This window comes from Giraffa tippelskirchi, chromosome 6 (genome assembly GCF_054371585.1).
Source record: "Giraffa tippelskirchi isolate mGirTip1 chromosome 6, T2T-mGirTip1v1.2.pri, whole genome shotgun sequence".
In the NCBI taxonomy this organism is placed as follows: domain Eukaryota; kingdom Metazoa; phylum Chordata; class Mammalia; order Artiodactyla; family Giraffidae; genus Giraffa; species Giraffa tippelskirchi.
This window is the reverse complement of record NC_137280.1, coordinates 134,554,660-134,568,521: the sequence shown is the minus strand read 5'-3', so window position 1 is coordinate 134,568,521 and position 13,862 is coordinate 134,554,660. Positions and strand designations below refer to the sequence as shown.

The following is a 13,862-nucleotide window of genomic DNA, read 5'->3' as shown; positions in this document are numbered from 1 at the left end:
ATGCATTGAGCGCTGGTTGTCAGGTAAAGAGAAGCTTCTCTCCAGTATGGGACCCCATCATTTATTCCCCTGCCACAGGCGGCATGTCTGCTACTTACATCCAAGTCCATCTCCGGGTACTTCCGGCCCTTGCTTTTCCCTAGACACTTGGTTTTTCCTCCTTCGAGCAGCTGGCACCAGAATCCTTTCTTTGGATCAAACCTGCGGAAGTGGGGAAAGGCTTCATCCTCCTCAGCCTGGAAACCCTCCCAACACTCTCCAACTCAGGGGTGAGAACCCACTAGGAGAAGAACATTTAGTGGGGGTTCTTTTGCTTTTTAATAAATTCAATCTTTATCAAGAAATGCTTTATCTACAATGGTGTTTAAGCATGTGTATCCCTGGAAAGTTGTTGTTGTTTAGGAAACTCCAGAACTGACAAAGCAAGACTGCCTTCAGAATTTGAAGTAATGTTGGGCCTTCCAGAGTATTTTGGGAGAGAAGGTGCTGTCACCGGGAGGGGAGGCATAATGACGTCAGAATTCAGTCCCAGATCAGCAACCATCTGCAGGTTCTTGGGCATGAGGACAGCAGGAGAACAGAGTTTCCTTCTGGCAGGAGAGTGAGATGGGAGTTTCTGAATGGGTCACAGGGTAGGCATGGTGATGCTGAGGCCAACTGTCATTTACTGAGATTAGTACATGCTGGGCACTGAGCCAAGAGCTCCACAAGATGGTGACCCTCCGGATATAGGAATTACTACCTGTACCCCCAACCTATAGAGGAGGAAAGTGAGGCTTGAAGGAACTTGAAGACACAAGTTCAAGGTCCCACAGTTAAAGAAGTAATGGGTCTGGAATCCTCACCCAGGCATCTCTGCTGCCACAGCCGTGCCTTCAGCTGCTGCTCCTCTCTACCCTCACTGCAAAGGACTGACTTCCCTTTTCTACCTTCATCCTCCAAAGTAGGGAGCAAGGGCTATTCTTGCTGCAGGGCTTTCTGAAGAAGGTAGCTGGGGAAGGAGACTTTATGTCTCCTCCTGAGACTCCCTCATCCAGCTGTGTGCATCACCTGTCTGTGAGTCACCCTCGAAGACAGCCTCTTCTCAGCCCTGAGTCCCTCAACACAGGCTGGCACTTATTCATCTTGGGAGGGCATTCTCAGCGTCCTTGCATTGGGTTTTACGTGGTGAAAATTATTAACTGTTGACAATATTTATAGTATTTTTTTCCTTAAATTATATTTAAGTCATACACTAATGCTAAGAAACCCTTGTGGGTATTAATTAGAGTTGCTCATTGCTGGTCTAACTTAAACACTCTGAAAATGTTCAGTCCAGATTGAAAAGAACACCCCAGGGGAAGGACTGACCAGAAGAGAACAGAGTCATCACTCCCTTTTTCCTGAGTCAATACCTTTGTTTATATGACTCAAGTCATATTAACTTTTCTGCTAAACTGCCATCAGGGCCGTGCATACTTTCTCATACTTGCTGACTCTAATCGGTGTCTCTCTCCTGATCGTTCCAGCCTCTAGCTTTTGGGCCCATGTGCCTGTTTAGCACATCCCCCTGTTGAAAAGGCCAAGATAACACTCACGCCAACGTTTTGTGGTAGTCAATGGTATTTGTCACCCCAAGGAACTTTTGTACTGTGTCCATCACTTTGGCAGGTTCTGTTCGCAGCAGTTTGCCATCCAAGACAAGAATCTGGAAAAACAAAAAAGAAAAAAGGAGAGTGTGATCTGAACCTGTTTTCACTCCAGTGGCCAACAGGCCCCCAGTCTTCTGGGTCAGCAGCCATGGTTATGGGTTGGGGAACCTATGCTCTGTAGAGTGCTTCCTCCTCCTCCTTGGACAGGAGGGGTCCCTGTGCCTCAGTCCTGGGCAGTCTTGCTCCCTGCCTTCTGCCAGCTTCTTCTGACTGATGCTGTCCTCTCCCAGCATTTAATCCATCACCGAGACCCTGTTTGTCCCTCCTGTCCCTACGACACTAGTCTCTGCCTCTCTCCAAGCTTCCGTACCACATGTCACTCTCCTGCCTAAACTCTCCAAGGGTTTCCTTAAAATGCCTCAGCAACCTGGCCCTGTTTACCTCTCCAACTGGGCTCTCCCTCTGTCCCAGGGCCTATTCCAGGGCTTTCTGGGTCCCCTTAGGGTTACAGAGCCTGCTGTGATGGGACAAGGGCTTGAGATAAAACAAGACTGAAACCTTTGAAGATCCCAAAGACCTAAGTGTCCAGTGACCACATTTCTGGCCCTGTCATTGGTTAAAGAGATCTTGAGACCCTCAGCTAACTGCCCCAAGTCAGTGCTATGGCTGCCCTTCCGAGGGTCAGGGACAGGCCTACCTGGTTGGCGTGAAAGGCGCTGAGCCAGCGCTCGATGTGGGTGGCGTACCAGCCGGGGACCAGGCAGCGGTTCTGGAGGGTGCGCAGTTTCAAGGACACGTCGGGCCCAGCCGTGATCACCTCATGGAAAGTGTACTTCAGGGCTACTGGGTCATCATGGGCTCGCTGGTGCTACAGGCAAGCAGGGAGAGAGGGTCAGTGTGTCACGTGGAGGCACCAAAGGGAGACGCTTTGGTGGGGCAGTAACTAGGAGATGGCCAGAAGACACTGAGCTGGAACCAGGAGCCCTGGGCTCAAGATCTGGCTCTACCTGTCATAACCCTTTGACCTCAGGGAAGTCATAGCCGCGTGGAGCCCTAGTTTCCCCATCTTTGCAAAACGGGAGTCAGACTAGGTCAGAACTTCCAAATGCTGGTCACGTCACACCATCTCTGTGGTCTCTGCCATGTCCACATACCACCTGTACATGCCAAATCAACACAATTTTCTTTATGTGGACTCATCTTATTCACATAAATGTATTTCAAAATAAAACTCAATACTGCCTTCACAGATAGAAAACTAGAATCAGTTGTCATATATAAAGGTAATAAAGGTAATCATTCATAAATACAATAAAAATAATGCTATGTGTTCACACACCAGGCAGATACAAATGTCTGCTCTAAGCCCTGATACAGTCAGGTGGGCGGAGCCCCTGTGATAGGATTGGTGCCCGTGTAAGAAGAGACACCACAGAGGTTGTTTGCCGTGAGGACACAGTGAGACGGTGGCTGTCTAAAAACCAGGAAGAGAGCTCTCACTAGGAACCAGATCGACTGGTACCTCAATCTTGGACTTAGATTTCTAGGCTCCAGGACGGTGAGAAAAAAAATGCTGTTGTTTAAGCCACCCAATCTATACTATTTGCTGGGGCAGCCCAAGCAGACTAAGACAGAAGGACTGGGGAAGAACTGGAAAGGGGAAAACACCAGGTTTGAAGCACCTGAAATAATGCCCTGGGCAGTCGGCATCTGCAGAGTGCCAAAGTCCAGAGATCACGAGCCTGTTCACCAGGGGTGACCCTCATCAACCCCCACACCCTCACTGAGCATCATACACAGCCTGGGCCAAGGGTGGGGGGACAGCCCTCCTCCCCCTGATCTCCGCTCTGAGGCAGGCCACCATCCTTCCCCTCCTTCCAGCACCTCCCTGGACCCTCCTGGGAGGAATCAGCCCCTCTTCTCCTTATCCCCCCTCAGCCACACACAGAAGAAAGAACAGGCGCTTAGACCTGGAGGAGATGGGTTCAAAACACCAGCACATGAACTCGAGCTAGTCACATGGCTTGATGAACTTTGGTCACCTCATCTGTAAGAGGAGACACAAAGCTCTCCGCCCTCTAGAGGAGGAGATACATTAGGACAGAACCGGTACGCCTCTACCCAGGGCTGCTTTCCCTCTGCCTTCCCTCTCCTTCCTCTTTCCTCCCCCCATGAATACAGACGGTCAGTCTCTGTTCGCTGCCGGGGCACAGCGTAGGGGGCAGCAGGGCACGTAAGAGAAATGGCTTCCATTCCCCCAGAGACAAAGCCCAGAGGAAAGGAGAATATCAGGGTATAGACAGAAAGTCCTAGAGAAGAGAGAGGAAGAGAAAGGTTGCACACCAGATGAGGAGGGTAACCAGGCTTGGGAGGGAGAGGAGGGGGAGAGGTCTGTGGGGGGATCTGCACCCGGCCTCCTACCAGCCCGTGGTCACAACGAGGCCCCAAAGAGGAAGCTCAGAGGGTGGCCAGGCCTACGGCAGGACCAGCTCTAGAGTAGGAAGCCTCTCACTCTGGCATAAGCACAATTCCAGCAAGACTGGAAGGTAGGGGAGGAAACCCTGCAAAAGACCGGAGCCTAAGCTTTCCTATAAGCCCAGTGGAAAGGCGCTCAGAAAAAATTCAGTCAAGTCATTGATATTAAAGAAAATTCTAGTTCTTACACAATCAAGTAGCAACTAGGAGTTGCATTCCCTTGCACAAACCATAGTCCACGTAACTTCCTTACCTGCTCCGGCGTTTGCATCCTCCACTAGGAATGGCAGGTCCTGTGTGTTCTGTCCTCCTCTGAATTCCCACCCCAACCCAGAGCTCAGTGAGGAGGTCACGGTTAGCATGAGTCCAGATCACTATTCACCAAATCCTGACTTCAGCAAGATAAAACCAGCCTCCACCTCTGCTTGGAGTGTCAGAGGCAGATGCCCAGATGAAGCTTGGAGGGTGAGCAGGTAACCTGGCTGGGACTTAGCATGGATTTCTGCCCGGCTCCTCCTCTGGGCTGGAAGCACAGTGAAGGGGACCCTGTTCTTACCCACCAGCGCATTGCAGGAGCCTAGCTGAGGGCGAGCACAAAGACGAAGCAGGATAAATGTTTGCTGATATTTATTAGTAGCTGAGTGGAAGACACAGCCTGTGCCACTACCCAGGGCCCCACCACAGCTCACCTGGTACCAAGAGTAGGCTCGGTCCGCTGGGTTGATGAGGATGGTCAGGACCTTGGCCTTGGGTAACAGGGCAGCTGCCCGCCGGGGAGCCACTTCCGAATCAAAGTAGTTGGCGCTTTTCTCAAAGTAGAAGTCGGAGGTGGTGTTGGAGGGGATAGGGAAGAACTCCATGTACCTGCAGGAAGCCCACAGAGGGAGGGCTCACAGGCAAGATTCAGGAGGAGGGCCTGAGGAACGCATTCGGGAGGGCCGGGCTCACTGGGGGTGGAATGTGAGAAAGCAAGCAGGCACACTGCTCTCAGTCTAACAAGGACTGACTTCTGCCAGGGGTCCGAGACAGAGTGGCCACCTGGCAGACTCCCTCTTATCAATTTGTTCCTTTTTCGGAGAGACCTCGGGATCAGGAGGATCTGAAGATTTGTGGGTGTGATGTGTGTTGCGGGGGCGGGGGGTGTGCACATGGGAAGGGGTTGTGTCTTTTCTTCTTAAATGGTATGCTCCCAGAGTGAAACTGACAGGGCCCTAACCCTTACTGCCACTAGGGGGCGAGTGGGGACGCTTCTGACCCGGGAACCCCAGCACCGAGGGGAAGGAGGCCCTCTGCTGCCTCCAGGCTGCAGGGCTTCCTTCCTGACTTGATGGTATTTTCTAAGCTGTTACTGTAGACCAGCAGACAAGGAGGGGAAGTGATTGACTACCTACCATCTGTCCGCCCCCTACCCCGCCTGCCTCATATGGGTGAACCTGATAGCTTCCCAGATGAACCTCCCACATCCCGCTCAGAGTGACTGTCCACACCAGTCCTCTGAGATCACCTATAGGTTGAGGGCCCCTCAGAAAACAAAAACACCCCAGACCCTCCCAGGGGCACCTACTCATGCAAGACAGAGCTACAGCTTTGGAAGTTTCTGGGAACCAAAGCCCACAGAGCCCATCTTAGTTAAGGGCATAGGATCCCTACTCTATGAGGCAAGGTTTCTCCTGGGTGGTCCCAGGGACCCATTTATCAGAATGCAGAGTCACCTGGGGGTCTGGGGGATTTCTGTACCCCTACAAACAAAATATTTGGAGTGCAGCTGAGAAATTGCTAGTTCTCTCACATTTCCAAAATTTCTTTACAAAATAGCACCTTTATGTCCACAATTCATTGTTTGTTATACCTAAATGGAGAAAGCTCTGAGAAAGAAGCTTTTTTGCTAAGTTTGTAGCAAAGCCATCTGGCAGCAAACTCTGACTTACGAATCTTACTTGGCATAAACGTCACATACTTTGCCACGGATATATTAATAAACTTGCTAATGGGTGCTGCCCCAGACCTTGGTGAAGATGCTGTTAAATATATTATGTTTCTCTAAACCCAGAAAGAGGTGACTTCCAATCATGCATCTGGTTACAGCAGATTTTAGATAAGAGATTGTGGCAGTATCGGAGAGAGAAAAAGACAGCTAGACTGCCTGACAGATGACTGAAAGAAAGAAATAGAAAGAGGTTGATGGAAATATACAGAGAAATACCAAAAAACAAACAGAATAACGCCCATGAGGTCTCTACTCAGGTAAACCACAGACATAAAAACAGTAAGAGTAATACATGTAAAAGGTTAGAAAAGACAAATGAGAGAGAGGCAAACAGAAGAAACACGGTGTGAAACCATCCCCACTAGCACCCACACCCTGAGGTAGCCTCTGGTGACAGCTTCTGGTAGGAATCTGCAATTCCAGCCATGTTCCCAGGAGATTCCCTGAAGACTTAACGAGCCACCTCTGAAGGGCTCACAAGAACCCCTCCTGCTACACAGTCATACACAGTGGAAAGGGCCAGCTTTCCGGTCAGAACACCTGGATTTTAACCCTTGCTCTGTCCTCGGCTCTCAGGGCCTCAGGCGTGTCCCTCCTCTCCTCTTGGACTCATGAAAGCAAGGAAGGGGATGGATTCTGACTTCTAGTATTCCCTGAGTCCAGGCAATAATATAAAGGGGCAAAGGGCTTCCTCATCAAGTGTCCCATCTGCGTGTCGGCTCCAACATCATGACTCAAGGGTCACCGCGCTTTGTCCCTGTTTACAGGAACTGGCTGCGTGTGAGCAAGCGCCAGCTGCTTCCTGCTGTGGCCTCAGCAGACCTCCTCCTCGGCAGCCCCCATAGCAGCCGTCCTGTCCCACTGCTGACAGAAAGACCCACTCACCAGTCGATGCCTTTGTGATAGTTGTGGCCGTTAAAAAATTGGATCTCCTCAAAGGTCTCGGAGCTGGGGTAGTTGCTGCTGAGGTCGGGGTGCATGCCCAGGAACAGATAGAGGGCCGTGGTGCCTGCAGGGAAGGAAGGCAGGTGAGACCTGGGCCCCAGTGAAAAGTCAGTCTGAAATCCTGAGTTCTGGTCCTGGCTCTCCGTTACTCACTGGGAGACACTGGAAAAGTCCCTTCTCTTCTCTGCGTGTAGTTTCTTCATCTCTACCATGAGGGAAACATACTAAACTCAGGACACACAAATACAGAGCTTGCAGGTGGGCGCCCCAACTCTTGAATCCACTGCAGACATCACTAGCCCATCACAGCATTCTTCATCACAAAGACTTGGCCTCAAAATCCTCAGCACTGTACTCCGGCATTCACATCCACTTGATTACTGTCCCCTAAAAACCCCAGAAGATAATTTCTGCTGGCCCCTTCAGGCCCTGGGCCTCAGCCCTCTCTGGTACTTGGGAAGAACTCAAGGACAAGGGAGTTCCAGACTCACGAGTCTGCTGGCGTGAAATTCTTGAAGGGCTAAGAAATCTGGCCCAGATGCCTCCTCTCTGGGTGCCTTTCCTTCACTCGCACTCCCTCCCCATTCGACAGTACAGGGCTGACCCCCTCCCTTTAGAGAGTCCATTCCTTTCCTACATGGATCTACAGTTAACATGCTCTACTGTGAGGTTTCAGAAGAGAAGAGACTAGAGAGTTCGGTGGTTCCGAGTATATATTTGGGGTCACAGAGACCAGAGTTCCAGACCTGGATATGCCATCTCCTAACTAAATGTGTTAGAGAAAGTGACAAGTTCTGTGAGCCTTGAGTGTTTTGTCTGTAACATGGGAATAGCCACCCATACCATACAGTGTGCATGCCACCACTCCAGACATGACTAACTGATCACAGTCCTCTTTGCCCTGATCCAGTTTTGCCAGGCACTGCTCAGTCTTGCAAAGCATCTGATCTGGGCTTCTCCGCTTGGACTCAGAAACTCCCAAGAGGACACCAAGAGAGCTCCCTGAGGCTATGGTTCACAGCAGAATTCAATGCCCAACCTCTACCCTTCCCACCTCCACACTGATGGGTAACTCATGGTCACCCCAGCTTCGGTCCCACTTAGTGGGAAAGAGGGTGTAGATTACTGGGGAGTGGGACAAGGGCATGATGGTCTCCAAAATTCTGTGGCTGAGACAGCAGGGGAAGCCGTCAAGACAGTAGCGGAAGCTGGTCAAGTGTGGAGAGACCTGCCTGTTTTCTGGGGGCCAATGATGAGGAGCTTTGGGAAGCGGTCACACGTCTTCTCCTTGGACCAGATGTCCTTATGGCGTTTGTCTTCGCAGGGATCCTAAAACGACAGTGGAAGAGATGTCAGGGCAGGGCGGAAGAATGGACTCAGTGAATGGATTCCAGACTCCCGCTGCACATGGATGTGTGGCTCTTACAGCCCTGAATGACAAGTGTAACTACATGTGTCCTTGTCACATCCCCACCTCAGGACACTGAGCTACTGGCAGGCAGCAACCATTTCTGGTCAGTCTCCCGCTCCCAGACAAAGGCTTACAAAATGCTCACCCCGGCACTTGGCGCATAACAGGAGCTCACAGGCTCCTATTGTTGAATTTACAAGTTCAGTAAGAGGTCAGAAAACTTTTTCTATGAAATATAGTAAATCTTTTGAAATGTTTATTAAATATTTTAGGCTTGAGCACTATCTGGTCTGTCACAACCACTCAACTCTGCTACTGGAGCTTGAAAGTAGTCACAGACAGTATGTACAAGAATGAGCATGGCCATGTTCCAATAAAACTTTATTTACAAAAATAGACCACAGGCCATACTGACTTAAAAGCTGGGTTGTGGACTCCTGGTCTGAACTGTGAGACCATCAATTCAAGCCTCTGCTCCTAGTTTTTGACAGTCCCCACAGGGGCAGACAGCCAAAGTGGAAATGATGCTCAGTTGCAGAAGTGTCTGGTGGTGAAATTAAAGTCTGATGCAGTAAAGAACAATATTGCACAGGAACCTGGAACATTAGGTCCATGAATCAAGGTAAACTGCACATGCTCAAGCAGGAGATGGCAAGAGTGAACATCAGCATCTTAGTCAGTGAACTAAAATGATGAGAATGGGCGAATTTAATTCAGATGACTATTGTATCTACTACTATGGGCAAGAATCCCTTAGAAGAAATGGAGTAGCCCTCACAGTCAAAGAAAGAGTCCAAAATGCAGTACTCAGGTGCAATCTCAAAAACAACAGAAAGATCTCGGTTCGTTTCCAAGGCAAACCATTCAGCATCACAGTAATCCAAGCCTATGCCCCAACCACTAATGCCGAAGAAGATGAACTTGAACAGTTCTATGAAGACCTACAAGATCTTTTAGAACTAACACCAAAAAAAGATGTCCTTTTCATCACTGGGAAGTGGAATGCAAAAGTAGGAAGTCAAGAGACACCTTAAGTAACAGGCAAATTTGGCCTTGGAGTACAAAAAGAAGCAGGGCAAAGGTTAACAGAGTTTTGCCAAGACAACACACTGGTCATAGCCAACACTCTCTTTCAACAATGCAAGAGACAACTCTACACATGGACATCACCAGAAAGTCAATATCAAAATCAGATTGATTATATTCTTTGCAGGGAAAGATGGAGAAGCTCTATACAGGCAGCGAAAACAAGACCAGGAGCTGACTGTGGCTCAGATCATGAACTCCTTCTTGCCAAATTCAGATTTAAGTTGAAGAAAGTAGGGAAAACCATTAGGCCATTCAGATATAACCTAAATCAAATCCCTGATAATTATACAGTGGAAGTGACAAATAGATTCAAGGGATTAGATCTGACAGAGTGCCTGAAGAACTATGGTTAGAGGTTCGTAACACCGTACAGGAGACAGTGATCAAAACCATCCCCAAGAAAAAGAAATGCAAAAAGGCAAAATGGTTGTCTGAGGATGCCTTATAAATAGCTGAGAAAGGAAGAGAAGGGAAGGGCAAAGGAGAAAAGCAAAGATACACCCACCCGAATGCAGAGTTTAAAGACTAGCAAGGAGAGATAAGAAAGCCTTAAGTGGGTGGTTCAGTGGCTAAAACTGTGTGCTCCCAATCCAGGGTGCCTGGGTTCGATCCCTGGTCAGCTAACTAGATCCCACATGCTGCTGCTGCTAAGTCACTTCAGTCGTGTCCGACTCTTAGCGACCCCATGGGCTGCAGCCTACCCGGCTCCTCCATCCATGGGATTCTCCAGGCAAGAGTACTGGAGTGGGGTGCCATTGCCTTCTCCCCACATGCTGCAACCTGACACAAATAAATAAAATCAATATTTAAAAAAAAAAAAAAAAAAGAAAGAAAGCCTTAAGTGAACAATGCAAAGAAATAGAGGAAAGCAATAGAATGGGAAAGACTAGAGATCTCTTCAAGAAAATTAGAGAAACTAAGAGAACCATTTCATGCAGAGATGGGCACAAAAAAAGACAGAAATGGTATGGATCTAACAGGAGCAGAAGAGATTAAGCAGAGGTGGCAAGAATACACAGAACTGTACAAATAAGGTCTTAATGACCCAATAACCACAATGGTGTGATCACTCATGTAGAGCCAGACATCCTGGAGTGTGAAGTCAAGTGGGCCTCAGGAAGCATTACCATGAACAAAGCTAGTGGAGGTCATGGAATTCCAGCTGAGCTATTTCAAATCCTAAAAGACGATGCTGTTAAAATCCTGCACTCAAAATGCCAGCAAATTTGGAAAACTCAGCAGGGGCCACAGTACTGGAAAAGGTTGGTTTCCATTCCAATCTCAAAGAAGCACAATGCCAAAGACTGTTCAAACTCCTGCACAATTGCATTCATTTCACATGCTAGCAATGCAATGCTCAAAATCCTTCAAGCTAGGCTTCAACACTACATGAATCGAGAACTTCCAGATGTACAAGCTGGATTTAGAAAAGGAGAGGAACCAGAGATCATATTAGCAACATTTACTGATCACAGAAAAAGAAAAGGAAAAACCAGAAAAACATTTACTTCTGCTTTATTGACTACACTAAAGCCTTTGACTGTGTGGAACACTACAAACTGTGGAAAATTCTTAAAGAGATGGAAATACCAGACCACCTAACCTGCCTCCTGAGAAACTGGTATGCAGGTCAAGAAGCAACAGTTAGAACTGGACATAAAACAACAGACTGGTTCAAAATTGGGAAAGGAGTACGTCAAGGCTATATGTCGTCACCCTGCTTATTTAACTTACATGCAGAGTATATCATGCAAAATGTCAGGCTGGATGAAGCACAAGCTGGAATCAAGATTGCTGGGATATGCAGATGACACCACCCTAATGGCAGAAAGCAAAGAGGCACCAAAAAGCCTCTTGATGAAGGTAAAAGAGGAGAGTGAAAAAGCTGACTTAAAACTCAACCTTCAAAAACTTATGATCAAGGCATCCAGTCCCATCACTTCATGGCAAACAGATAGGGAAAAAAATGGAAATAATAACAGACTTTATTTTCTTGGGCTCTAAAATCACTGTGGATGGTGACTGCAGCCATGAAATTAAAAGGAGCTTGCTCCTTGGGAGAAAAGTGATGACAAACCTAACAGTGTATTAAAAGGCAGAAACATCACTTTGCCAACAAAGGTCCACACAGTCAAAGCTATGGTTTTTCCAGTAGTCATGAACGAATGTGACAGCTGGATCATAAAGAAGGCTGAGGGCCAAAGAATTGATGCTTTCGAACTGTGGTGCTGGAAAAGACTCTCGAGAGTCCCTTGGACTGCAAGGAGATCAAACCAGTCAATCCTAAAGGAAATCACCCTGAATATTAATTGGAATGACTGATGCTGAAGCTCAAATACTTTGGCCACCCGATGCGAAGAGCCGACTCATTAGAAAAGATCCTGATCCTGGGAAAGATTGAGGGCAGGAGAAGGGGGAGACAGAGGATGAGATGGTTGGAAGGCATCATCCATTGACTCAACGGACATGAGTTTGCACAAACTCCGGGAGACAGCGAAGGACAGGGAAGCCTGGTGTGCTGCAGTCCATGAGATCGCAAAGAGTTGGACACAACTGAGCAACTGAACAACAACTGGGGCAGACTTCCCAAAGAATTGTCCCTTAAGCTCTCTGACTGGTCCCCTTTCCCAGGCTTAGAGCCTGCTGGAGTGAGAAGGGACGTAACAGACTGAGTCCAGGCAGGCCAGCAGCTGCTTTCCACACTCATTTATACCATGTTCTCCTACAGGTCTATGATGCTGTTTTTCACAGGCTGTGTGTGAGTGTGCATTCACATAGGTTCTGCATGGGAGGTCTCGTGCACAAGAACAACTGACAGCGCTCACACTTGTGAGCAAGCATACACCTGAGTTTACACTCGAGAGAGTATGAAGGCCTGAGGACCAAGTCCCCAAGCCTGTACCTGGAGCACAGGCCTGTGGGTGGTGGGCCTTCCGTCCCTGCAATGAGATACCCAGGCCACTCGCCCCACTCACCTGCCAGAGTGGGTCCTTCTCCTCGGAGAAGATCTGGAAGTACTTCTGGGCCAGTTGCACCGGGGGCAGCGTCTGCAGCCGGAGGTTGGTCCAGGAGTGCAGGAAGCGCACCAGGTGCTTGAAGGTGTACAGGCCCAGGCGGTCATTCCCATAGTTGGACAGGTGTGTCATGAAGATGCTGATCTGCTCCAGGGAGGGAAGACGGGAGGCAGTGGCTATCAGCCTCTGAGCCTCCTTCACTACCTTCTCCCCACTTCTGACCCGCTGGCCTTGCTTAAGCTTATGGCGCCACTCGATGACCAGTCCATGGTTCACCAGGGCCATCGGTAACCTGCCACGTGACCTTGGACCAGGTGCACCAGGTGACTCCAGTCTGACTGACACCAAGCACAGCAACCCCGAAAGGGAAGCTGACCTCCTGTGCAGACACGCGGGTGCTCTTTTGTACTTTTTTGGCAGGAAGGTGAGCGGGTACATGAAACATAAGGAATATACTATTACCCCACAAAGCTGATAACACCACCACCTGATATCTACGTAATATTATCAAAGCACGGATGATTGTTTCCATTTTACAGATAAGGAAAGAGAGGCCCAGGAAAAGAGGTCAAAAGTTTAAAATGCACTCTACATCTATAGCGAGTGCCTTTTAAACTATATATATCAGTACATATATATAAATGTATACAGATATATAGTGATATATAGTTTAACATATTCAGTTTATTATATATGTTAATATGCAATATTTATATATTTATACACACACAAGGATTGGAAAAAGAACATGGACAAAAATGCCAACACTATTGTACAGAAGTGCAAGATGATAAAAGGAAACAAAGACTGCTCAGATTCTCTACCAAGGTCACACAGCAAGTGGGGACAGGGCCAGGGCTGGAGTGAGGGTTTTCTAACTCCCAGCTGCACACCTGCTCCTACCCTCCCCCAGGGATGGCGTTCCGGCAGCCCCTCCTCACCGCCAGCCAAGGGCTGGGGAGCACTCACAGGGTTGAGGAGCACGGTGAGGAAGAGCTCGCCCCCATTGATGATCTTGTCCAGCTCACTGGAGCCACCCGGGTACTCATTGTAGAAGATGGTGTGCGTGAAGAGGCCGCAGGTCTGCCGCGGGAGGACCTGGGGATGGGGCGGGAGAGGAGCTATGGCTTCTCCAGGTCCGGATGGTGGCAGGCAGGGTGTCTCCTCAGAGAGGCAGCCTCCTGTGTGACCACACAGCCCCCACCCTTGGGGGTCTTCCCCACCAAAGAACGTCTGCAGCCTGTGACAGTCCCCCAAGTGAGCCCACCCAGCCTTGCCAGTTTACATATGTAAATACTTTTCATATTTCT

At 48.8% G+C, this 13,862-nt stretch overlaps 1 protein-coding gene across 7 annotated transcripts in view; it reads right to left on the bottom strand.

Annotated features, from left to right (window-relative positions):
- Window positions 1–13,862, bottom strand: part of NDST1 (N-deacetylase and N-sulfotransferase 1) — a 122,790-nt gene that overhangs the window by 9,845 nt on the left and 99,083 nt on the right. For all 7 annotated transcript variants that reach the window (XM_081495824.1, XM_081495827.1, XM_081495830.1 and 4 more), the window contains 8 exons: window positions 13,522–13,650; window positions 12,514–12,696; window positions 8,271–8,367; window positions 6,979–7,102; window positions 4,796–4,970; window positions 2,329–2,499; window positions 1,578–1,687; window positions 99–201 (listed from right to left, as the gene is read on the bottom strand). In XM_081495824.1, coding sequence (XP_081351950.1) covers window positions 99–201; window positions 1,578–1,687; window positions 2,329–2,499; window positions 4,796–4,970; window positions 6,979–7,102; window positions 8,271–8,367; window positions 12,514–12,696; window positions 13,522–13,650 — 1,092 coding nt within the window. The remainder of the gene's footprint in view (window positions 1–98; window positions 202–1,577; window positions 1,688–2,328; window positions 2,500–4,795; window positions 4,971–6,978; window positions 7,103–8,270; window positions 8,368–12,513; window positions 12,697–13,521; window positions 13,651–13,862) is intronic.